At 38.6% G+C, this 27468-nt stretch overlaps 1 protein-coding gene across 1 annotated transcript in view; it reads left to right on the top strand.

Annotated features, from left to right (window-relative positions):
• Nucleotides 1–19848, top strand: part of GPC6 (glypican 6) — a 498670-nt gene extending 478822 nt beyond the window's left edge. Inside the window, exons 7-9 of the mRNA XM_033513812.1 lie at nt 1469–1605; nt 10478–10653; nt 11089–19848. Of these exons, the coding sequence (XP_033369703.1) occupies nt 1469–1605; nt 10478–10653; nt 11089–11291 (516 nt within the window). The 3' untranslated portion in view covers nt 11292–19848. The remainder of the gene's footprint in view (nt 1–1468; nt 1606–10477; nt 10654–11088) is intronic.
• The last annotated feature ends 7620 nt before the right edge of the window (nt 19849–27468 follow it).

The raw sequence follows: 27468 nt of genomic DNA, 5'->3' as shown, positions 1-27468 counted from the left end.
TGCTCACAGCCTGTAAACTGGAATTGAGTTTTTGGCTTGACAGGGATCCCCTATAGGGACTTTAAAGGCTTGCAAATGCCACTGATATCTCATGTGAAAACAAAGTAAGTGGGGCTTGGCAAGGAGTGTGGAGGACATTTATAAGGTGTCTATCATGGCAAGAAATACTGTCAACATCCCATACAGAAAAATACTGTCCTACTTATTTCTTATTTCTTCTTCTTATATTTTTTCTATTGTCCTCTTCTCATTTCTTTTATTTCTTTCTTATTTCTTGTGGATGAAAATTCAAACAGTGCTTCTGAAATAACATCCTCAGCTGTTTCTATCTTCTGGCTTGTAAAGTGACATTCCACAGAGTTTAAGCATGGCAAAGCAGCATAGACCATTTGCAAGGAGAGCTATCATGTCCTGAGAAAAAAAAGATAAAAGAGATAAATAGCCTAGTACAATATTGTACTTCAACAACCTAAAAGACAATCTCAAAACTGAATGGAGGAATGGAGAGCATTTATTTCCTGGTTTTTTTAAAGAACAAAGCTTAGCGATTTCCTTTAAAAGCTATTCAACAAGCTCCCCTAAATCCTATTACAACTTAATGTGAAATGCATCTGTTTCCATAAGAACAACAGTGGCAGCATTCATCCTTTGTAGTCTGTCCTCTGTTGTTTTTTCTATCTGTTCTTGTAGATTTCTCCACTCTGGTATACCATACACAAAACAAGAACTGATAAAATTTTAGTCAGAGCATTTATTTATTAAGTTGATGCTGGAAATTCAGTTTGCTCCTGCTTGCAGCCTGAATCATGCCAAATTAAATTATTGTTCAAGGAATTTATAAGGTAAAGAAACTGTTTCAATACTGTCACAACATTTCTTGCATGCAGATTTTGTATTCACCTACAGATATTTATCTACACATAATAGCAAAGATGAATATATTCTCTGCATGACTTCTCACTGTAACTGAGATCCAAATGTACAGCAATGTATTCAGCCCATGTATCTTAAATCAGTTCAACATCAGCTCAGCACTGCATCATTTTTTTAGAACCTGCACATGTAGCTGTCTATATAATATTTTTCTAAGACATGACCAAGCTGGTGGGTTTATCTGATATACACTGTTTAACTGAATTCACATTCAGTAGACTGTGAAGCATATTAATTCTTAAAAAGGTGTATATTTATAAAACCTTAGGTAAATGGAGACTAGGAAGCTCAAGATGCAACATGCTTTTATTAATGTCTTGCCTGTGGAAAAAGGTGACTTTGATTGTTTGTATGCTCTGAACTCAAATTCTGGGTGTCTTTTTTTTAAACACCAGAAATTAAGTTTTAGCACCTTTAGCTTTTTTAACCTTCACCATCATCACCATTACAATCTTAAACAATGTATTGTTTAACACTATAATTAGTGTGGCTGATGTTTTTTAATCTGTTTCCCCTCTCGTTGTCTCTTAATCAGGTAACAGACATTAAAGAAAAGCTAAAGCTCTCTAAAAAGTTCTGGTCCACATTGCCCTACACAATCTGCAAGGACGAGCGAGTGACAGCCGGTCCGTCAGTCGAGGAGGACTGCTGGAATGGCCACACCAAGGCGAGGTGAGGTGGACCCCTCTCCACCCCACCCGCTCCAAATCCCCATCTGGCCTGAAGCAATCATCAAACTGGGGGTATTTCATGAAACTGTTTGTGAGGGTGAAACAGAAATGGGGAGAACAAGTCATTGTCCATGTGCAGCTTGTTGCCAGGATTACTTATTGTCAAAGTGCCATTAAAGCCAGAGTATGAGTCAGGGTAAATGTGCACAGTGTCTGCATGTGAAGGCAGAAAATGTGCATTGGTTTGGCTCCAGAAGGATAATTTATACTGAGATTTCAAAGAGCTCTTTAGGTCCATTTAGCATCCCTGTGTTGGGACTGACATCTTGTGATGCAATTACACTCTCGGGATATCATACTGGGATGAAACAGAGATTGGAATTTCAACTCGACTTGCTATTGGCTGGCAAAGCTTAGGGCTATTTCCTTTGGGGGGGCGGGGGAATGAAAAATAACCACCAGAGAATAAATGTAGCACTCCTACTTATCTTGTGTAGAAGATTTGACCTTATGTTACTTCGTCAGAGATAACTGTGGTTGTCTGCCCTTGTTTGTGATGAATTTTCTGTGAGTTTTAATTTTGAAGTTTACTTGGCCCTGGCTGCGGCAGAGCAGGAGCCAGCAGATGAGCAGGTGTCTCCAAAAGTCCCGGTGTGGATTCATCAGCTGACAGAGGAGAGGATCTGATTATCCCTGCTGAGAGGGGGAGGAATTGGCTCAGGGACCATGCCAGGGGCACGGTTTCAGGTGCTCAGCAGTATCCTGTGCTTTTGGGAAGACATGAGGAGTGGAGAGATTTGAGTGTCTAGTGACAGCTGAATCTCAAGGGAAGTGACACTTTCTGGCACTTAGGGACTGGAATCTTTATTTTCCTTTTACCTGAAGATACATGTGAAGACAGAATATAAAAATGAGCCAAAAAGAAAAAACAACCAATCAATCAAACAAATAAATAGGAAAAAAGATGTGAGACAAGCATGTAAAATATAAAAACAATGAAAATAAAACAACATAGGAAAAAAAATTAGAAACATACTGAGTGCCATTTTACATGGATATATGGATGGACAGATGCATAAATAGATTGCACCCACCCCACCATCTCATCATCTGATCATTTTGATAAGGAACACAGCTCATAGGGGGATGTTTCACACTGAATGCACATCATTTTTTCCTAGCCTTACTAAATAACCTTCAAAGGAATTCATTTTACAGACAAGAGGAGGGGGCTGTTTGGCATACTGCGAGCCCCTTGAATCCATTTTTGGATGCATGTGAACAAACCTGTCCAAAAGCATGAGCCACTGCTTAGCTGCAGTCCCAGATCCATAGAAAGCCCCTGGGGATTCAGAGAATACTAGGAGGAGCATCTGGCTATTACAGGTTTCATCATAAAGAAACAGTGTGAAGGGAGAAATAAAAATGTGTGCTTTCTCTTTCTCTATTTTATCCTTTCTTGTTATTGAGCTTTGAAAGACATGAGCCCAGGCCAGTGCACTCCCAGCAGTTTAGCAGAGTTTCAAGATATCCCAGCTAAATGCCATGAGCCACATCAGGATGCATGCACCAGATATATGAGATGTATGCTACTCTTTCTACAAAAGAGCAGTCAAATCCCTTAATACCTATCTGTACCTCCTGTTTTCCATGGCCAGCACTAGTGAGTGTACCACATCTGGGAAATACTTGGCAGCTCTTTTCTGCACTGAAGAGTTTGGCACAACTTCCACATTTGTTGGCAGATAAGGAAGTACATTTTATGCATACAGTTTTTTACCCTTCTTTTGCAGAATTTATCTTACGAGAAGCCTGTGTTTTTTCCTGATGCCTTCTGAGATTAATGTTCTGGAGAGAGAAGAGCAGTCCTGTGTTAATAATCTCCTTGGTAATTGAACACAGACATTTCACTGGATGTAGAGTGACAGCTTCAAAATATCACCTGAAGATATTATTTCAGCAGGTCCAGGCACTGCTCCTCTGCCCAGTTTCTGTTTAATATCCATTCACAAAGGAAATGTATAGTCATATTCTTAGCAACAGAATTCAATAAATGCTTCAGGTGGAGGCAATAATAATAAATCAGAGAAACACCACAGAATGTCATGGCTGTACATGAAATAGTATGAAAAACAATATTGACAATAACTAGCTCTAAATGCAAAATCACCTCTTGGCTAGTGGACAAAGACTTTTACTGCAGCATAAAAAAAATTAAAGGTTTCCTTGATCAGACTCATTAGTATCTGATATCAAATACTAGCTCACAAGAATGAGCATAGCAAAATCTGGCCAGTATTCATATATATATATTTGTATCTGTGTTCACTGTGTCAGCTGACATAAGCACCACTGTGCTATATAAAGAGTTGCATGTTGAATTCCAGAGAATATGACAAAAGCCTGTGATACAAAAAAAAGGAAATGCATCCACCTAGGCATTAATACTGTAAGGAAGAAGACAACATGGTGTTGGCTACCATGGGGAAAGGAAATTGTTGCTGGGGTTTTTATCACATCCTGTTTTGGAACAAAGAATTAGAAACTTTGAATTGCCAGATAGACATTATGCCTTATGTTTCACTTTACACATCACCTTTTGATGCTGCTTTTACAGTGGAAAAGAATTACAAACCTGAGATCACAGAGAATGAGAGCTTGGCTTTCTCCTGAGAGAGGCATTACACCAAGGTCATTTGTGGTTATTACACTCCCTAAATATCACTTTGCTGCCATGATTAATTTACAGTGACACCAGGTCACCAACTGAAGGTCGCCAATTCACAAGTAATCATGGGGTAAAGGAGTCATCCATTTGGTGTTCTGGAAGGGTGCACTTGGCTCGTTGCTGATCCTGTACGAAAAACGGTTTTAATCAGGTCACGTCGCGTAGAAACCAAGTGCTGTGGAAATGGTAAAATATTTATTAGATGGGTGAATCTCTTTTTTTGAAAAATCCATATCAAAGATAATAATAATAATAGCTACTTCAGACAAAGTGCCTTTTAGAGAGATGCCCAGCAGGATTTCTCCATTTGTATTCACAGAAGAACATGAACATAATTTTATGTTTAAAGAATTAACATCTTCTGCCAGATGTGCAGAGACAGATTTCTGAAAGCTATTTAGGATCTAAAAAACAACATTAAGATCAAACTTTGAAAATTTATCTCCCTCCCTACATGCAATTAAATTCTTAACAAGAGCTGATGGCATCTTCACCAGTAGGTATTCTTCAGAAATTAGGGAATTTTCCCAAGAATGATGAAAAATCAGTCTTTAGGACTTAAACCAAGTCCAAGGTATTAGTCCTTGAATATATAACTTTTACTGAAGTAAGAATAGCAACCAAATCTGGAACCCTCTGATGTTCAGGAGAATAACCTTAAATTACTCCAGCCAACTGAGCCATCTCATTCCAACCAAAGCATCTGAGAGATTGTGCTCATGCACTGTCATCCTGGTGCTCATGCTCACCAGAACTGTAGCCCTTAATATGTCTTAGCTCTGAAAAGCAGTAATCCATGGAACAGATGAGACCTGCATTCCTTTCCACAAGGAACCTATCACTCCTCCAAACAGAAGAAGAAATAGAATGATATATGAGACAGAAAAATATAACAAACAGAAAAATATAGAGAAAGGTAAGGAATAAAAGAAAAAATTAACACTATAATTTTCAATATCTAGCTTAAAACTACAAGGTATGTCACCAAAGGAAACACAGGGTAGATTCTCAGCTGTCCTGACATTTCTTCTCCTGCCACACATATGGGAATATCTACTTCTGTGGCAGAGAGCTTTTAATTACTGGTAAAATTCAGGTTGGAAGAAAGACTCACCAGATCAGTACTTGCCCTCAGAAAGCTTCTCACTGCTGTCCAGCAAAGCTTGCAGTGACAATGAGTTGAGTGTCCTTTAGCTGGAGGTAGACACAGATAACTGTTTAGCACCACTAGTGAAAGTGAGAATAAACCACTTCTCAGTAAGTGTGAAAACTGCCTATTCTTAATTGATGGCTCTAGTTTATTTTTATATCTTCCAACAAACTGGCAGTGAGGCATTTTCTCCCTCTCCTTGTGTCTCCTCAAGCTTTTCTCCAAGATGGAGGAAAAAAACCAAACAGAAAATATCCTATGGGGATTACCTCCTGAGCAAACAGAATCAGATGAGGTGAACTAGTTAGCCAAACAAGCCAATTTTCCACTGCACTTATCTTTCTGGACCAGATGTGACTGTCTAAACCCAGCCCAGCCTGAGTAAGCCTGTGCTGTATTTTGTACTCTATTGCCTACAATTCTGTGCACCTGGAATAACTCCAGTACTGCCTAGGTGGCATGCCCCAGTTGTACTGTAAGCAGCTGCTGTGGCAGCAAAATGTGGGGAAAGTTGTCCTTTAAGACAGATTCTTTTTAAAAATCAGAAGATTCTTCCTTTTGTTTTTGGTTTGGTTTTTTTTTTTTTTTTTGGGGTGGGGGGGGGGAGGTGTCAAATCTAAAGGCTTTATATATATGACCTGAAAAATTCATCAATCATTTTTAGATTTGAAAAGGAAGCAGACACCATGGAACATTAATGGCTTATTAAAAAAAAAAAAAAAAAAAATTGTGAGGGGGAAAAGAGAAGTGGTTTTAAATAGGCTTTGTGGTACTTGGCTATTATGTGCCAAAAAACATCTTTGCTGTGTCTGCTGAGACAAGCAAGAACTGTGGAAAGGCTAAGAGGAACAGAAAGCATTAATATTTTAGAAAACAATGTAAATTACACTAAAATCCTGACATAGCTGAGCAAGAAGCAAACACCAGAAAACAAATAGTATTGTTCAGCTTCTCTATACTCAGAGGGCTAAGAAAGCTTGCTTCTCTTTTTTTTTTTATTTTTTTCTTCGCTACGAGGATGCAAAGAACAGACACTGATTCAGGTTGGCACTTCTTTTCATTTATAATGGGCATACAGTTCTTGTAATGGCCAGGCCTACAAAGAGACCATTAAAGAGAGCAGAAGCAGCAGCAAAACTTAAAATTCACAAGGGTGTCTCAACTTGTGGAACTGCAGCAAAAGCAGCTGTGTTCCACAACTTTGCTCAGCCAGCAACAAATCTTCTGTCAAATCATGGTCCCAAGACAAGGCTTCCTATTCAGTGTGACTTAACCCTACCCCACACACATCAAAATGCTTTTGTCACAACAGGTGTTGGGCTGCCTCTCCGAGTTACTCACGAAACACCTTGGGCTGCATGTTCCCGTATCTGCATCTGTCCTTTAAAGAAATGAAAACTATTCAAAGATATTTCATTCAATATAGACTTATCTGACTTCCCCCCTCCCTCCAGCAAAGAAGCAGGTGAACTGCTTCAGTAACAAGGGCAGAATCCAGCTACACATTCAAACATGTAAATTCAGATACTTAAATATGTGGTGATAAGGAGTGTGTTGCCCATGCAGTTGTACTATCATTGGAGACTCTCTGGGCCATCTGAGTGTGACGCAGGACATTGTCTCCCCTCTGAACCAGAGCCTGGGCTAAAACTGCTTGAGTATTTTTAAAAGCACCAATGTTAAGGTACCTGAAAAGAGCCCCAATACCCTGTCAGCCGACTCAGAGGCAGTTGTCCACTGCCTGAACACTTACCTACAGCTATGTAAGATGGTCTAAGTAGTCAGGACACCTTAATGGAACTGGGAAATTAGACCCTTGAATATCTCTGGGATATTCAACCCTACAGGAGTGGCAGCATGACACCAAACAGCCTATAGTGGCTAAAGTGGCGTTCAAGGCTCAATTCAGCTTCCTAAAGAAAGGCACACACTTTAGATGTCCCAGATGTCCAGGACCTCCCCCTCAAGCCTGCAGATATGATCCAGAAAGCCTCACCTTTCAGAGCTCGCCTTTCAGAGCTCACCTTTCAGAGCTAGTGACAAGAAGAGGAGGAATAACTAAGAGCATTCAAATGGCACCAGCTGTCTATGTTTATGCAAGGAAATCCCAGCAGATGAAACATAATGAACTAGTCATTTGGCCAAAGGCACGTGGGACTCTAACAGCTGTCCCTGCTCCATTGATGAATAAACTCCTGACTAGCTGTGACTGGATCTGGTGGGAGTGGGACTCTGCCTATGCGCAGACATTTCCATTTGAACATCCAAGATTGGGTATGTGTGTAAACCTAAAGATTAATTTTCAGCCTTTCTAATTCTTTTGCTATTATGTCCTAAATGCCGAGGGAATTTAAGTATCCCGCTAACTGTTAGGCAGTGTTAAGGCCATGGGTTTCTTGTGACCTACATCAAGTATTTGTCCCTTACACATGTCCCTTAGTATTTGTCCTAAGTGAGGTATGCTTGCCTGGAATGCTTTGGGGATCACCAGATCCTGGGCAGATAAAGCAGGGTGTGTGACAGTTTGACAAAATAACTGAATGGGCTGCCCCATCTGCTGGGAAGGACATCAGATGCACGCTAGTCACAGTGCAAAACACAAACCTTCATGGAGGTTCACACACCAGAGCGCTCTTTAAATGCATTAAGTCAGTACATTCTTCTTTTATTATTGATGGTAAGACAAAATGAAGTCAAACAAATATCAGTCAAAGAAAGCCAGTGAGCTGCCCTTCAGAGCTATCCTTAGCTTCTCATGGACAGCTGGCAATAAAGAGCTGCTAACCCTTCATAAACAAGGAAAGCAATCCACATAAATATTTAGCAATTTCAGATAACTTGTAGCTACTAACAGCTACGGCCATCGTCATGGGCAGGATGTGGAGCAAGACAGTCATCCTCTCTGAGCCAGTAGTTCAATTCTAACATTCTCGTTTTTAATCAACTGCACCTTGAAATCTCTGATTTACTACTAGGCTGAGTAATTTATCTACAGCAGCCCTTTCATTTGTAGAGACGTGTGACAGATGGAGATGCTGTTCCTTTGCAGTCCAGAGCATCCCTGCCTGCCAAGGTCTCCATCCTACTGCCTCTAGGCAGCTCTGCAGAATTATTTCCTATTCTGTCTTTAGTGATTCATAACACCGTGGTCTGCAGTCTTCCATACTGGGGGAGATAGCTCTGTGTCCTCACTATGGTAAATCTGACTGCCGGAGTCTGGATGGGGTCCCCACAGCAATGTTATTTCTCATCATGGTACTAATGAAACAGCAGGACATGCAGCTTGAGGCTGGGTGTTTTGGCAGTCATGTTTGGTTCTTAGGTGTTCACATACCCCCAGGATTATTCTCATGTAAGCCTTCAAAGGCCACTGCTGGCAAATGAGTCTCATCTTGCAAAGCAAGGACACATTACGCTGAGACTAAGCCCTTCCTTGGTGCAGCAAAGCATCTGTCATCTTGTGAACCTCCAGAAGCAATGCAGAGCTTATTTTCCCTTCACCATCAACAGAGAAAGTCCTTTCATCTCCCTTGCTTTCACACTTATTTTTCAGCAATATTAATTTTCCCAGACCAATAAGAAGAATGCTGTCATCAACACCAGACTTCAGTGCTGGTAGAGAATTTGGCACGCACAAGTGAGAGTAACGTGAAATACTCTCAAAATGTATTTGGTACCAGGCATCATGGAAGTTTGTCATTAGTAGGCTAGACTGTGCTATCATTACTTATTGTCTGAGCACATATGCACACGAGGAGTCCCACAAACATTAGTAGGACAGCCTGGTATGCAAACTAATTACAAGATAGATCATATAAAGAACATAAACAAAGGGTAGATCTGCACCAAATCCCCTGCAGCCTAAATATGGGACAAAGATAGTAAGACAGACAAGAGAGAAGAGGGAAGCTGCGATACACTATTTTCTCAGGGTGCCGTGCCAGCACAGGGAAATAATGTCAACCCTTTTTCAGCCTGGCAGCTGTAAAATGCACAGATAATTTTTAACAGAAATTCAAAGCAGGAAAAAATGTTGCTTTGCAAATTCCTACAAAAAGAGCTTCCTGAGGACAAAGAGCAGCAGGGGACAAAGAGTGCATCTTTAACAAAGGGTAATGGAGATTTTTGCTGCAGGATGATTGGAGGCTGCTTTTTGTGGGGGAAAGATGTGCAAAAGCACACTTGCTGCCTGTGAGCAGCCTAAGACTAAATTACTCAAGGTCAGAGAAAGGAATGCTGCAGTAATCAAGAAATTATAAGGTAAGAGACTGAATAAAAGTTTTAGATTTGTGGATGGATAGGAAATGCCATACCTTAAATGTTATGCACAAAGTACGTGAGACATGCAAGCATAGCCTGGTTTAAAGGAATAATGACCAAATCAAAGAGTGTACAGGAATTTGGTAAAATTATAATGCTTTTTATGGGCCTAGATGTCATATAGCCTGGAGATGTTGTTCATGGTGGTCTAAAAAAGAGGTGCAAGGAAGAATTGGAGAAGAAAATTAAGTGTATTTTTAAACTAGGAAAGCCATAACGCCTCAAGGTAGGCTTCTAAACTGTCTCAGAACAACAAATATGCTATGTACAACAAAGGACTTCATATTTTTTAAGCAGAAAGAAATAAAAACAGCAGAATGCACTGTTAGATGCTTAATTTAGTGTGCAGCCATTCATGTCAGCAGAGGATATGAATATGTGGTGACTTACTGCTGGCTTGCGAACCTTTTCCATAGTTCACACAGTCATTGCTCTTGCTGGGGAGTATATGGAGAGTTAGGAGGTTGAAAAACTTAAATCCTTTCTGCTCCCTATGCAGCTGTGCTACTGAACAGATCCTTTGGAGTCAGTAAAATTTAAAACTATATTTTTAAAACAGTTTTAATAGATCTGTTTAAGAACTGCACATTGAATTTCTTAGCACATCATTTCCTGCACAGTGTTTTATTTCTGGAATTACTGCATCTCAAACTAATCTTTTATTCTGCTGTATAGATACTTGCCTGAGATTATGAACGATGGCTTGACCAACCAGATCAACAATCCAGAAGTAGACGTGGACATCACAAGGCCAGACACCTTTATTCGACAACAAATCATGGCCTTACGTGTCATGACTAACAAACTGAGGAACGCGTACAATGGGAATGATGTCAACTTCCAGGATACAAGTAAGAAACCATTACTTGTCATTACATAACTGTAATTTTGGAACACATTTATAAATTGGCTCTGTTGCAATGACTTTCTGTGGTCTTTATGCTCTGTGCTGCTGACAACATAAAAAGTCTTTTTCTATTCCATGAAATTCCAGTTATATAATTGTTTCTCTTGCTTCTCTTCCTTATCTTCATGTTTAATGCATCCAGACACTGAAGGCTTTCCATAATGCCAGCAGTCTGATCCTTTTTCAGAAGAGCATTTAATCACCTAATTAAGTCACAGTGGGTTTCATTTGGAAGCTTTACTGAATGAAATTTAGCACCACCAACACTTCCTCATTCCCAATGTGTTCATCCCCACTGGGGTGCCAGGTGGAAGGGAGAAAAGGGATGAAAGCTGTAACCTATAGCACTCACGCTGTTTCCCTCCCTCCTTTGTGCCAGGTGACGAAACCAGCGGCTCAGGCAGTGGAAGTGGCTGCACAGACGACATCTGTCCCACCGAGTTTGATTTTGTCACCACCGAAGCACCGCCTGTCGACTCGGACAGGAGGGAGGTGGAGGCTTCAGCCACACAGCCTGGCTGGTCACTGCAGACATTGCTCATCATCTTCCTCAGCCTTGTACTGCAGAGACGGTGGAGATAATCCTGGATCTAGTCAGAGAAACTGTGTTTTAGCTACAGAAACAGCCAACTTTCTTCTTTTCTTATACTCTTGGACAATGGACCATGCCACAAACACTTGCAGTTTTCTACGAGACAGCAGTATTGCAACCTGCTTCCCATTTTAGTTTTCCCAAAGAGTACCAGGTGCCAGACTGAACTGATTCCTGCTTTTTCAGATATCTCTGAAGACAATATCCAATCTTGAGAGAATTCTTTCTCAATCCTTTATTACAGGAAACTTTCTGAGCTTCATTTCCTTTTATGCTGCAAAAGGGAAAAAGGATCTTACAGTATGTGTTTTTCCCCAGTGAGGAAAAAGACAGGGGAAGAAACCAAGAAAGTTTTCTTTCTGAATCAAGCCTGACTCAAGGCTGCTGCATTTCAACAGAATATCAACAAAACAAAACAAAACAAAAAACCAACAAAAAAAAAAAAAGGACAAGAAAGGAACAAAAAAAATGCAACCGTTCTTCACTGATAGCCAGGTTTCCTTTAGAAACTTCTGTAGGATGATTCAGGTCATCAGAATGATCACTGTTGTAGGGAGGAAGGCTGGATTTTTTTTCCCCAACACTAAAAACATATTTCTCAGCAGTGAATGTCTTGCACTCCATCTGACAACCACATCAGATTGGTATGAAGGTAGAGAAGCTGAAAAATAAGTTTATCTTTAGTATGGTAGTAGCTCCACTAGCTTCAGAATGTCATGTTACAGTTGCTTAGGATTTGAATCTTAATGCCCAGTAAAATATGAGTAGTAGCACGATTTCACCTAGTTTCTTTTAGGATTTATCCATGTTCTAGAATTGTCACAGTTTTCCAGTTAGCTCACCACTGTGAGCTCACCAGCCATGATGGCAATGTTAAACAACGCTCTTGACCCCTCACGGGCTCAGACAGAAAATAATCTCTTGTGATGTAATCTTTTTTCTTTTGTTACTGTTCTGACATCGATTAGAACTTTTTGTTCTATGTCCATTACCCTACCAAGACAGCAATTGTCTAATAGACTAACAGCAACCAGATCAATAGTGTTTCACACCTAACTACATCTTCCATATCAGTTAATTTCGGTGTCACAAGGATTTCTTCTACAAAATTTCAGATCAAACAGATATATAGTACTGACATGGAGATTTCTTTCACTTTTTTAGTCTTAGTATGATCATCTATTTTTATATATATAAATATATATAAATCACAGATTTTAACTTCTTAATTACAAGCTCAGGGTTGACACTTCTTTATAAGAAAAAAAATGTTTGGTCAACCAACTCTTCTTTTTTTTGCTGCTCTGAAAAGTAACCCGTTAATGACTGGTGAGCATGAAAATCAAAGAAGAGAATTTTTTACATATCCAGCTGTCCATTTCCTAACAAGTTTGCAGGTTGGTGGAGAAAACCTCTCTCATATGTGTGTATTTGGTGGAGGTGGGGGCGGGGGGGCATGTGAGTTTGTATGATAGGCCTAGAAGAGGACATGGATGTTAATTGTGATGGTAATTGTACTTCAGATTCTTCAAGGATACATTGCTTTAATAATCATTGTCTAAATTTTTATGGTCTGGAATAGAGTTTCCCTAATTTACATCTGGTTGTAAAACCCAAGATGGAAGCTGTTTAAATCCTGGACAAATGTGTATCAACAATTAGACATCAAAATCTTCATTCTTCTATCAACCACAGACAAAGAATTTTTGGGGCAATTCTGCGTGGTGTTGAACTGATTTGCCAGAAATTTATTTCCTGATTCTTACACTGACTATGGAAATGGTATACACGAATTGTGGCAGCACTGTAATCCAGCCAACCACATTTCAATTTAACAGCCGAGCAGGTAGATCGTACCCATTGCAATCGCTTTTTCTTGTCAAATTATAATTAGCTATCGATTTAGGCATGACATTAAAATAGAAGACACACAGCACGTTAGAATAAAGTATACTTAAGCACTTTTACCAAAAAGTATTTACAGACTATTTATATAGTATGTCTAATAACAAAAAGCATAAGTTTTGAGCCACTTGTATTCAATTCCTTTTCTTCCCCATTTGTTTACTTTGAAATATAATTATAGATAGCATCATGGAATCATAGAATCATGGAATGGTCTGGGTTGGAAGGGACCTTAAAGATCATCTAGTTCCATCCCCCCTGCCTGGGCAAGGACGCCATTCACTAGATACAGTTGCTCAGGGCCCCATTCAGCCTGGCCCTGACAGGTGGTCTGTTCTAGGCCCAGATTAGTAAGTCACTGCCTAAGTGTACAGATCACTTGGGTCCTACATGGCCATAGCAATGCTTCCTGTTTTTCCAAAGGTTCCCCCTGGAGTAGGTCTTGATTGAGCATTTACTGTCTGCAGCAAGTTTAAGCCAATTCTCACAGGTTTTTTCTTTTGCCCTGGTACAGCAGATATCAAGCTTTACTTTCAATTTTTTTTTCCTGAACTTGCACATGCAGCTTTCTACAAGGAGAGTCTTTAAAAATCTCCCCTGATCCATCTCTTTTGACCCATCTCCACATCCTCTCTACATCCTCAGCAACTTTGTTTCAGAACTTAAGTTTGATTTTGATTTCTCTGGTTGTGTGTTTCTTTGGTGGTAGCTGATTCTATTTCCATCTGATTATCCTGGATCTGAAATCTTATTGACAAGCAGAAATGTCCAAGCCCTCTGGTGCAAGTCCTCTGTTGTACTTGCTCCTCACTGCTAGTGAGGGTGCTGACGGACTCACCAGTTTTTTTGTGTTAGCCTTGGCCCACTTGTAGGTGATCTGATGACTGTTTTCAGCTGGTGCAGCCAAGGTGTGTGTGTCCAGGGTGCTCTCATCTATTTGCAGACCTCCATGGACTTTTGGACAAGGAATAAGAGGGATCCCTAAGAACTAGGGGTTCACTGAAGGTGCTCGTCACTGGAGGAGCTTGCTCTGCTCTTGTTGAACTGGATCTTATAAACTGCTGCTCAAACAACACACCAGCTTAATCTTTGCCAAAATGTAATTCCTGAGGGAGTTCTGCCAGAAATTTATGTCTTCCACATTATCATTTCTCCTCTTATTTTCCTACTATGCATGGTGATATTTTGTCAGGAGACAGAGATGCCTTTGCGTGAAGTACTGTGTATACATTTCTTTAATAGTCCCTAAAGGTTGAATACACTCTTCATACATTGCATTTTTCTGAGATTAAGAGAGCTATTAAATCTACAGAGAAAATGAAATTGGGAATGAGGGAGAGAAAAGAAAAAGCATTCATGTTAATAAATGTGAGAATCTACATAATTTCCAGTGATTCTATTTGCACATCCTTTACATCCAATAGCTCTTCTTCTAAGGTAATTTTTGGGTGTGACACAGTTTAAATATTTCTCTTCTGTTAGCAGCAGATAAAGTAAGAAATTATAAAGAAGACAATTACATGTTCAAGAAAAAGGGTCTAAATCCTAAGGAAAAGTCTTTTGATTGTGTAAACCCTCTATGCTGTGCAATCTGGAAGCTCTTCACATGTAATTTCTTTTAAAATGGAGGCTAATAAAAAATTAGATGCAATTAATTACATAATCATTGCTGTAGACCCCTGTGAGGTTTTTTCTTTTCAATATTAACTGATTTCAATATTGCTTTTGCATCATCCCCAAATTTTTCATGTTGATTGTACTGCAGGTTTTTCTACTGATGGCTCAGTACACAGTACTGTAAATGCAGTGCAGACTACCTGGACTCTGGCCAAAGTTAGGCATTTCAAAAAAAGACAATCAAAAAAAGTTGAAAAAGAGGATAGAGATTTTCTGGAAAAGAGGAAGAGGAAAGGAAACTGTTCCTTGGTGTTCTGGTAAGAGTTGATCTATCCCAGCTCCCTAAGAGGCATCATAGACTTCTGTCCTTGGAAAGCTCTGAAAATCTGAGTCTCAGATGCACAAATCATCCCAGTTCTGTGGGATTTTTAGGAAGAATGATTCCCACAGATGTGTGAACCAGTTTGAGCTGCTTCCATGCAAAATGGCTTTACTGTGCATGTGACTGGCCACTGGCACAAATTGCTCAGAGAGGCTGCGGAGTCTCCCTCACTGGAGGTATTCAAGAACCATCTGAGCACAATCCTGTTCCGTGTGCTCTAGGATGACCCTGCTTGAGAAGGGAGGTTGGACCAGATGACCCACTGTGGTCCCTTCCAACCTGACCCATTCTGTGATTCTATGAGCTGAAGCTGCTCTTGGGAGGTGGACTCTGTGTGCAGTGTCTCAGCAGGCAGCAGCTGCCTTCAGTTTACTAACTGATTCTGAATCATTATCAAATGTAACTATACTTATTCACTGAAACTTTTATTACTTCAACATAAAAAATAAATTACAGCACTGATGCAAGTTGTGTTTTTTGTTTTTAATTTGCTTCTAAAGATAATCATTAAAACTGAATACAGAAAATTTTAGAATGATTATACAGGTTTCTATAGATTTCATTATGGAAATCCACATTTCAAAGACCACAAAACTATGTTTACTATATTACCCACAAGTGTTCAAACCTGCTAGAGGAGAATGGATATAGTTAACAATAGTGGAATGTTACGTAAAATTGAAAAAAGGCATAATTTTAAAGGGAAATTCAGCAGTCAAAGGCTAAGTCTTAGTGTCAGTACTGAGATTATGTTGTCAAAACATAATAGACTCAGCAATACCTACTTTCAAGAAAAATAGGGCAGGTGATGGGCTGAGCATGGAAATGTTTTCACTACAACTACTCAGCTGGACTGTGAGGATCATATTAATATGTGTAATTATGACTCTTTTTGGATAAAATAGTGATAAAGACCATAGTCCCATGGTAACAGGGTATGTGAAGGATAGATGTTATGCTAGGAACAATTCCCTCATCTGTTAAACCATATAGGAGACTTAATGGAGAATGAAAAACTATGATTTTTAAAATAGAGTTCTAGCATCAGAGAAAAGTGATGGTCTCAAATTAATTTAGTCAGAACATTTTGCAACAGTCTATTCTATTCAAATCTGCTGACCAATACAACCAACCAATCACTTGAGGGTAATTTGCCAACATAACATTAAGTGTTCACTTACAGTATCTACTTATTTTTTTCTACTAAGCTGAGTATCTAGCTTATGATTCTGACTGTGCATCATATGAGGTCATAAACAGACTTGTGCATTGCACCTGTGTGAAATCCTGGTGCCATGACAAAGCAAACGAGAGCTTTGTCATTAACGAGAATTTTGACTATAATCAGGGAGAAAAAGATAATTCCCTTTCTTTCTGGAAGCTGCTAATATGTGGTTTATTTCTGACTCTTAATAAAACAACAACACTGTCCATAAAAGAAGTGATGTTAGCATTATTACCTGCAAGTTTCCTTCCAAAGCAGTTGCAGTCTTTCTGCCTGGTTTCCCCACAGCTGAGGTCTCTGGACTGTCCAGGAGTTCAATAAAGTCATATGTGTTTGTCCATAACTTTAAGTCTACACAGTTAAGTCTAATAATTTCAAGAAAATGGGTTGGTATTTCAGTCAGGCTCTTATTTTGACTTTATATTTAATTATGTAGCATTGATTATTAACAATATAACACACATGAAAAGGCTTTTGTTTCACACTGATGAAAAAAACTTCTTCCTTTTCCTCCTTTATTCTGGCACCAAGAAATCAGTGCGGCTTAATACTTAAATCAATTGGCAGCATCTGGTGTGTGGCTTGTTTATTAAACTCAGAACAGCTGCATTACTAAGAGGAGTTGTCTTTTTCTTGAGAGGGAATAGGGAAAGAGTGTGTCCATTTATCATTAGCAAAAAAGATGTACAGGATGTCAACTATTTATCTTAGATATATAGTGGAGGTCCATCTGTCAGCATTTCTGAAGATGTTTTAAAGTCAAATTTCCAGGGAAGACAAATCAAATTTAATAGTGAGACCCAGCAGATATATATAAGTGTGGGGCACTAACAATGAAATCAGGTGAGGGACAGCTGGAGTTCCTCACATCTGTCCAGCTTTTCTTTTCAAGCTACTGCCTGTGAGTTTTCAGAGTAGTCTGATTATAACCATCTACTCATGGACATAGCAAAGGCACAAATATTGCTTCACAAGTCAGCAGTGCTTTGGTAGTCTGCTGCAAAATTTCTCTCCCTCTTCTCATTTTCCTGGTATAGTGTCTAATTCTGTATCTTTCAGAGTCTGAGGAAGAACCTACTACCTAAAACAGATTTTTGTGCGTCAATAGTTTTTAAAAAGTGTTATTTAGGCACAGAAGTTGTTCACATGTCTCATGAAAATTACTCAATTTCACTATGTATCTAGAGAGTTTTCTTCTCCAGCCTGAAAATGACACTCAGAGGAGGCTTTGGAAAAAGCTCAAACTCCATTAACCCTCTAAATTTCTTAGAGGTCTTCCATGTTCCACTAAATACCCCAAATACCATGTCACAGGTGGACAGTGCTCCTTCTCATCCCTCCTCTCCTCACTCCTCACCTCAAAGTATCATCCTGGCCTTGATAATCTTTCAAAATAAGTACTTCATCATTTCAGCTAGTGCATTACAAAAAAAAAAAAAAATACTGTATCTGTGTTTCCTGATGATAAATAATTCTAACTAATACTTCCTGTGTGCCACATGTCCTATCTGTCTTTGAGTCACCCATGCAGCTATGAAAATTTTCCTCTCCATGCTGAACTGTCTTTTCTGTCATTTTTAGCACACTGGATTTTCTATCTCCCTTCACCAGATTTCTGTGCCTTTGGTAGAAGCTAACGCTTCTATTTTTCAGACAGAGGAAGCAGCAACAGATTTGAGATTTGGTTCACTTTATTTGGGAGGTTTCTACTCGGCTTTATCAAACCCCAACTTTAACTTTTATTCTCTATTCTGAACATGCTTGTCGGTGTGTATGTTCTTGATTATCTGACATATATCCTGCTGACTCTTTTTGCTATCTATAATTAGTGCTTATAGACTATGTTTTGGGTTATTCATTCAGTTGTGGCAAAATTCTACTTCTTATAACTACAGCCTGAAACTATGGCCTGTTTCGGTGTCTGTTTTGCCTGGTATGCTGATAAGTCAGCAAGGCCAATGCCAAAGAACTTGTGGATTTTCTATAGCAAGTTTAACTGAATGGGCAACAACTTCTGGAAAAAAAATCATATTGCTTCTGTAATTGATTATTTTGAGGTCTGGTGTTGGGTATTTTTTATTTCATTTTATTTTATTTTAATGTTGTGGGATTCATTTCATTTACTTCACACATTGGCTACATGTATTGTAATACAACTACAGATAAATTGTTTCAGTCTTTAGATCACACAGAAGGTTTTTAAGCAGCTGGTTGATCTTAGGGGGGTTTTTAAGAGCTACAGAATGATGATCAGTCTCAAAAGTTTGCCCAAAGAGTAGCAGAGAACTTCAGACTTCAGCTTCATGCTATTAGTTGAGTTTGAGGCTCCAGGAATATTCTATAAATTATTTGTGGATATGTGTGTTTACCTGAGGGGGAAGAAACGAGCATCTGCATCTCTTTACTACTCTGATGCTTTTTTCAATTTCTGCCTAATCTGAACACAAATCTACAAATGAGGAATTCACGTTTAGATGTTCAGGGAAGTCAAACTGAATCTATTGATGGACATTTATAGACAGACTCCCCCAGGTTACTTTTTTTTTGCTGATGAGCAACATCATTTCATTTCCACTAGCAATTTTGTTACATTTATCAAATTCAAAGAAAGGGTGTTGTTTAAGTAGGTCAGATTTCTTGATTTGGGAATCAATTGACATTTATACATGTTTGTTAAACTTTTATGACTCCAGACATACGAACATTGCTTGAAAGCATGCAAATTTTTAGCTCTGGTTTTTATGCTATATTTCTAGATTAGTTTTTAACATAGCTAAATGTGAATTTATAGGGATGATATTTGAATGCAAATCAAGTTTAGAATAAAATTCGTTTTAGACAGAGACGGGGTTGGGTTGAAAAATTATTATTAAACTTTAAACCTGCTTTTCTACTGATCTGGATCTAACATTTCAGCTTAATCTGGCACAACAATTACCCAAAACCAGTTTCTGAAGCTAAATGGTAATTTCAAAATTGAGGGTTTCAAATCAAAATGAAAGTTAGAGAAAAAACCAAGTTCCCCCAACTCCAAGCACTACTTACAAAGATAGAATATTTAGCATATGGCAGTGTGTGTGTGTGAATATATATATAGCAGTATATCAAGGCAGAGTTTGAACTTTTAAAGGAAAGATTCTTTATGGCTTTGTAACTTCAGAGAAATATTGTACCACAGAAATAGACAGAAATAGAAAAAATATATACAATTGTTTTGATACATTTGTGAAACAGGTTTCGCAGAACTTGATATTTTTTGTGCAAAATGCCTTAAATCACTTTATGTAGGGCTAATGCAATTGAATTTATTTCTGTATATAGCCTTTTATAGTAAATACTTCGGATGCAACACTAGACTTTTCTTTCCACTGCAATCATATACAGCCTTATGATTACTAACTATAACAGAGAGACAATGAAAGCTCTGCTTTATTTACTGTGAATGCACTTTCAGTCCACCTGTAGACTGAGAGCTTGGAAGCAAGAAGTGGTGACAATGCCAAGAGCACTGAGACCTTCCTAATGGGCAATGCCTACACTCTCTCAGTCCTTTCCAACTACTTTTCCTGTCATGCCATCTGTCTTCATGAAAATGGGCTGTGACTTAGGACCTCAGATCATCCCACCAAGCACTTCAGGGAGCACACTGTCTTTGTAGATCTCTACATTCAGTCAGCAGAGATGGGCACCTCCATACCTGGGAAGGGGCTTACCTCCCTTCTCAGCACAGGCTGCCTAGGATGACAAGGTTTGTCATGTAGAAATCTCACTTAAGTGCCTGGAAGTAGATTCCAATAGTGAGACAAGAGGTCCAAACTTCATCCAGACTCTCTCCTATGCTTTTTTTTTTGTTGTTGGCCCAGTGTTGCCTCTTCTTCATGCCAGGGCTGGAGTGAGGAGCCTGGAGAGGAATTCCACCTGGAGAAGGCACAGTAGAATGACTTTGTTTCTGGGCCAAACCAGCCCTGGTGTAACCAGAGGTAAAACCAACATGGCATTTGTTGTTCTGAATGCTGCCTGATGCTGCTGTGTTTGTTTTCTTACTTTTAAGACATTGGAACCAGTCAAATATCCTAGTTTCAAACAGGAAAGGAGACTGCCTTCAATGCACATATGCACAAGGGATGGAGCTCAAACAGGTCTTTTCTGAAATCCCAGATGTCTTTAAAAGCAGTGCAGAGGGCTAAAGCCAGCTCAGACAGTTCACAAGGATTATGATGCACATGGCCAAAGGACAGAAAGCAAATTAATGCAGTGCCTCAAAGAGTGGGGAACTGTGATAAAGATACCCTTTGGGTTTAATCATTAATGCACTTAGTTGTTTGTCAGTCTCAGCCCTTACTGCATCAGTGAAAGGAAAATACATGCCTAAGAGGTCAGTGAAGAGAAAGCAAGGTTAATACCTACAGGTTAATGCTGACAAACCACTAACACACCTCTGAAAAAATAGCTGAGTGGTATGACAGAAATAGCTCATTAAAAACTGAACAATAATTAAGCACAGCTTCATCTGTATTCCCCTCCATCTTTTGAGACTCCATAACGATGAAATTCATTCCCCAGAATACTTCTTGGGAGCTTGGTCCTTGAAATGTGGCAGAAACCAAAAGCCCTAGCTGTGAACCACCCATTTCAGTCCAATATTCTAGGCCTCCTGCTTTTCCACTTAGTTTTCCTTTTGCATTTCTGAGAATGGCATATGCACACAGTGCATGTGAGGATGCATCTCTCTCCCTTCATGCACATACAAGCATATATGTATCTCCACAAATACAACCACAGACCAGTATATTTCAAGCACATATGCTGTAAGAAAGTATTGGAAAGGCTCAATTTACCACAATATTGACCTAATGAGAAAAATCCCAGGCAGGAACTTGTGCTTTAAATATGTTTATACCTTGTGTCTCTAAAAGTGTTATTGAAATTTTCTGAAATAACTGGAAAAGAGTGAGCCTGCAGAACTTAATTTGGCAACATCTGCTGCTATTAGTAAGGAATGCATAAAACTCACAACCTTCCAGATAAAAACAGCAACTTAGATGGTATTTTGGAGCTTTACTGATACAAATTCCTTGGTTTCTATTTGCACACACAAAAAAAAAACCCTGTAGAAGCTCACCAAGCTTTTTGGAACCCCTACTTCCTTTCAGGCTACAATAATTGTTAAATGATGACTTTTCTACATTTAAGTATGTTCATTAAAAACGAGTTGGGTAAAATACTGGTGATCAAAACCATCATCATACTTGCTAGGGTTTTTTAAAAAAGTGAATTCATAATGCATGGAAAGTGGCTCTTACTTTTAATGATATCATCTGGCCCCCCTTAACTGAATTACAGTTTTATAATCACACTGCCACTGTCCATCACCCAAGAATGACATGACACAATACCCAATGGATTACCCCTGAAGCAATTGGGTCTTTTTCATTTCTTTCTTCTCCACACACTTTCCTCCAGGAAGTTTTGATTAGTAAAAATGCATTCAGATTTCCCTGTGGATAAAAAGAAGGGAAGTGTTTGACATTTTCCAGGCAATCTCAGACGGTACTGCTCAGCCCATTGCTTTTTCATTTCCCCCTGAGCTTTCACTAAGTCCAGTGCACAACAGCTAATGTGGTTTTCACAAAACAATGATCAGTAATGTAAATACCATTTCTTCCCTCAAGATTTATAATGAATTCTGTGTTTCTTAAGCTTGTTTCTCTCATAGATTTTCATGTTAAAAATGATATTTGGAAATCACAGAACAGTTAAAACATAAAGCATTGTGTTTCTGTTCATTAGCAAGAAAAGTTTGACTGCAGGGATATTTTGTTGGCAGGGTTGTATTAACGGTCATTTACATGCATATATATGTATATATGTATGTAGAGCTGCACCTGCTTCTTTCATATACCTTAAAATTACTACCAGATAATGAATGTCCTCCTATTAAACTCATTTTTTGTATTGCATCTTCCTGAAATATAGACATTAGAAGACCTTGCTGCTCAGCCAAGGCAATTTTGCCTGGTGCAATATTATGTTAGTAGACAAAGGCACTTGAAAAAGCCATACATTTTATTTTCTAAATCAATACTTCTTTTGCTGCCTACTGAAAAATCCTTTTTTAGTGCTTACAACACATCTGAGAGCTAGAATAGGATTGTAATATTCAGTAACAGTAGAAAAAATAACTAGCATTCTTAAAAATTCATTTTATTTGCCCTGCCTTTTGCCTGCAAATGTTATACACGTAATGCTTTTCAGACAGATTGTACCTTGTTAGTTGCCCTGCTTCATAGTATACATATATTAATGAATATGTATTTCCATTGGCGACAGTGTAAGGCAAGTTATTTCTCTCATAGTGTTATTCTACTCTTTATACATGTGCATATTTTAAATTTGCAATGGCTTGTTGGAAAGACTAATTGATTGTCACTGACTACTAGCCAGAGTTTTCTTTTGTTAAGACACCATTACATAAAATTCTGATCATTACATGAGAGTTCATTTCTGATTGTTAGATCTAAATTATATTCTTTTCAAAATCACAGTAAACTCCTTATCTGTGAATCTCCACAAAAACATTGCATTAAAAAATGTCAGAAAACACAGTTTTTCCAATTGTCTTCATTATACAAAAAAAATAGATTTTCTGAGTTAAACAATACCTTTATAGGAATATTGCCATAACTGGCAAAACATTAGAATATAGAGCCCACAATTCACTAACTCTCTGTGCAGAGAGAGCAATAGCTCATCTAAAAAATACCAGATTGCTCGTCAGGGAAGTCATATTGATGCAACACACAAAGTCACTTGCAGACCATCTACTATAGGTATCCAGTTGCAGCAACCACTGTGGGATGTAACATCAAGAAAGCAAAGAGAGAGCCAAACTCTCTGTTTCCCATTGCCATAAGATCTCAACTGTCTATACAACCAACAGGCAGAAACAGGGAAATGTGTATTCATTCTTTCCACTGGCTGTAGCTACATGTACAGTATGTTGCTCTGACTTCTCTCTATTGACAGTAGAGTATTCTTGCTCTGGCATCGTGGCATGACAAGATCCATGAACAATTCATTACCATCTTCAGTTTAGAAACCTTTAAATACATGCACAATGCCATAGTAGGTGATTTGCACTCAGCCCATTAATCCAAGTATTAGAGATAGGTAATCAGAAGCAGTTATTTTTGGTGGGGTAACTAAGTGTATGGATTAAGATTTCCCAAAGTAACTCATTTAAATTCAAAGTTTAGAAGTGTTCCAGCAACCTGGACAATGTAATTTATGCTGTGTGAGGACTATGCAATGGAGGATCAGAAACACCTTCCCCAGCCTCTCTGGTCCTCCTCCCAGTGAAGCTAGTGAGAGCTTGCCATTGGCTCCAGTACCAGGAACAGCACATCTAACAAGTTTGATACTAACCATTTAAATCTGTGTTTATATCCTCGGTGTCTATCTCTCAACACTGGTAACACTTACTAGTTCATAATTACAACAGAAGTAAAGTGTGGGACTATCTTTTACACTGTTACTTAATATTCAGTACTGTATGTATATATCTACTTGACACCTCAGTGAAGACTTTGACATGCCTTATTCATTCTAGTTATTTTTATGGTATTGGTTTTGTTAGATTGCTTTCCCATATAAAGAATAAAACTATAACTGTTCTGACTCAAAATTGTCCAATTCATTTCTATCCAAGTTTTGTTAAATCTAAATCATGTTCATCAGTTCTTCTCATTCCCATCACCCTTCACTCACACTAGGAAGGCAATGTATATTGGTGGTTTAAAAACAGGTATTTGATATTCTCTGATGGACTACAATAAATATCTGAAGTAAGTACCTGCCTCATGTCTTGTGGTTTCTTGTCTGCAGAATGAAAAGTGATCTCTGCAGACCAGCAGCGTTAATCCTATGATTGTCAGCTACTGGAGAGTCATGAGGTAAAATGAATCTTTAAAATAACTTATAAGGACTTCATTATACAGCATTCTTTTTTAAGCTACATTTTTGTGCCAGCCATATTCCCCTAAAATCTGTCAGAGAAGTGAAAAACATTGTGGAAGTGTCCAAAGTCATGGCATCTAAAGATTAATTTCATGAGTCCTTTATTTATTCTTTTGCAAAAGGTGAGATCTTTCTATATCTATACATAAAATACTTCTAAAAATTATACTTGATTGTTATTTTTACTTACTTATTAGTTCTAAGTCACTCATATTAGGAGATAATTTAATGGTAGTATTTTATTGAAATTGTTGAACACTATTTTTTTTTTCTTTTTTTGCATAAGACTGTCAATGATCCAGGAGTCTTAAAATGTGAATCAGTCATGGTCTTTAAGAAAGATCCATGGGATCTGTCAAATTAGAGGGATCTCTTTCAGCTTTTTAGTTTGGTTTATTCCAATTCCTTCAGTGGAGTCTAAGATTTCATACTAGGTTTTCACACTGTCAGCACAGCCTCTTTAAAATTATTCTGTTTATTATGTTTCAAGTTTAAGGGGTTTGCTCAGAGGCCTACATTTTGCTGTCTGGCATCACTTAAAACAGTTTAAGTTAGCCAAGGTATCTGCCCAGAGCCAGGAGACATGACACAGGACCTGCAGAGCCCTGCATCCTTCTAGACTGGCAATTAGTAGTCCAGATGGGATGGCCTCAAGAAGTTTGAATGAAACTAAAGGCCTAAGTTTAGGCAACAGAACCAATGTCCTAAATTCAGGTGAGCTGAATCCCACTCTAACCTGGTACAAACCTAAATCTCGCCCTGAGAAGGGGTTTAGTTGCTTAAATAGAGGCCATGTTGCCATTCTGGGTATGGCAGGATTTGGTTCAGCTGCCTGTGTTCACATCTTGTAGTCCCACTGCCTTGGATTTTCTGGGATGTATCGAAGATGTATCCAGGATGTCTCTGGACGCTTTTGTGAGGCTCATTGAGTCACAGCTGGCATTGCACTCAAGATGTCTGTGTGTAGCTGGCAAATATGCAGAGCAGCAGGAAATCCATGGCTTCCTGGGATAGCATACTAAACATCTCCAGGGACACTGCGTTACCTGCCTCTGGCTAACCACACCAGCTCTCCCACTCAGAGGAAGTCTGACACCTTCTGGGCACATCTATCACTGAACTGAGAGAAACCTGCTCGTTTTTAAAATGATTCTGTGAAGAAATTGCTTGGGTAGGGTTGGGAATGTACTCCTTTCTTTAGAGTGGGCTGCTGTGTTCCTCATCCTAGACCAAAACACTGAGTTTTCAAGGAGGAAAAAAAACATTTTACAGTGTTCAGCCTCTGAAGAAGGCTGAAGAATGATTTCCAGCTTCTAATAATTTCGTAATATTCTTTATCTTCTCAACACAAGACAAACCTTGCTGTGAATGTTCCTGACGAGGTAAAAACAATCACTTGTCATAGAAGAGTTTAGTGAAATCAACATTTTAAAATTCTGGTACTTCCTTGAAGAGACATTACCTGAAGGAGTGCATAGAGTCTTCTGTGAATCATGGAAAATCTATCTGGCAACTAATAATTTCTCTTAATTATTACTCCTTTCCTGTGTACCTATGAGAAGGTTCTGTTAATTAATAGTGCCTTGCTTTAAATCCTGCTGGAACAGAACGAAAATGTGAATTGCTAGAGATTTGATTCTGTTAAATGTCAAAAATTTACCTGCCTATTCAAACACCACTTAATCCTTTAGTCTAGAAATACTATCACAACCATTTTCTCTGCCAGACTTCTGATATTTGTTTCATGACTGTATGAAACATTGCAAGGCTATTTTGATTCTTTTGTCTCATCAGAATGCAAATAAAATTCAAGGAGAACGGGATGTGAGAAAGTCTTTTAAAAAGTGAAAATACAACCATCTAACTGTTTGAAAACAACAGATGCTTTTATTTGAATGGCAAGTAAAGGTTCTTGTCGGTTCTTTTACAATTTAGAGATGAAATTTGAACGCCAGCCTTAGCAATGAAATTATATTGATATAGTAAATTCTGAGGCTTTGCTGAATTTATTAGCATTCTCTTGGCTTAATACACTATTAAACCTAGTATTACATTTGCATCTGTGCATATCCATTTACCTGAATGTTCAGGTAGTGTCTATGGCAAACATTAATAAATCCAGACAACTGTTGATGTTAATCCAGGGGAAACTGTGGCCTAAGAAAATGTTTTCTGATGCATTGCTAAGCTCAGCCATACCAGAGAGCCATCAGGTACGGATTCCCAGCTAATAGAAAGAATGTGCTGGTTTAGTGTACTCGCAATACAATGCAAAAAACCTCTCCTGGGATTTGGACCTGCATGAGGAATGATGTGGTCTTACAAAGAGAGGGATGATGGCCCATTTTTGAGCAGCTCATGTGATGGATGGTGCTCACTTCTGCCATCAGCTTCACTCGTTCACCTGGGCAGGAGCACAGGGCTGGGGAGCCCATGCAGACAGAAGCTCTGGGGACAGGGCAGTGAGGGAGCATGAGGGATTGGAGAAGAGACCAGCCTACGGCAATGAGACATCTTTGATACTTATAGTTACTTGAAATAATTTATTCTATGAGATAAGGAGTGTGAGAGAAAGAGAAGAGTAAAATGAAAGAAGTCCAGGAGCTACAGAATAATGGAATTAAAGAGGAAAGAGTCAAGCTGAGTATCAGTAAAAATATACTTAAAGTGAAACAGATAAAGATGCCTAGTTTGGCTCCTGATTTTAAATATTGTGAAGAAGTTTCTCTTTGTTCTGGTTAATGATTTTCTTCAATAATGCATTTATTCAGTTTTGATAGAGATATTAATTAATTCAGAACAACCAATAAAATTATAACTGCAGAAACTCTTCACACACTCTTTATTAAATGTTAAAAACTTCCATCTTTCAACTGTAACCCTGACTATACTTAAACCAGCAGAGTACACATAATACAAATGTGCATGGGACAATTATTTGTGCTATTCAGTTTATGAGTCTTCTTTAAAATACAGACTAGGTTTAAGCATCATTATACTTTCCCCCACTGGAACGAATATT

Source organism: Parus major, chromosome 1, assembly GCF_001522545.3.
Source record: "Parus major isolate Abel chromosome 1, Parus_major1.1, whole genome shotgun sequence".
Lineage (NCBI taxonomy): Eukaryota > Metazoa > Chordata > Aves > Passeriformes > Paridae > Parus > Parus major.
The sequence above is the reverse complement of the archived record's forward strand: the minus strand, read 5'-3'. Positions and strand labels throughout refer to the sequence as shown.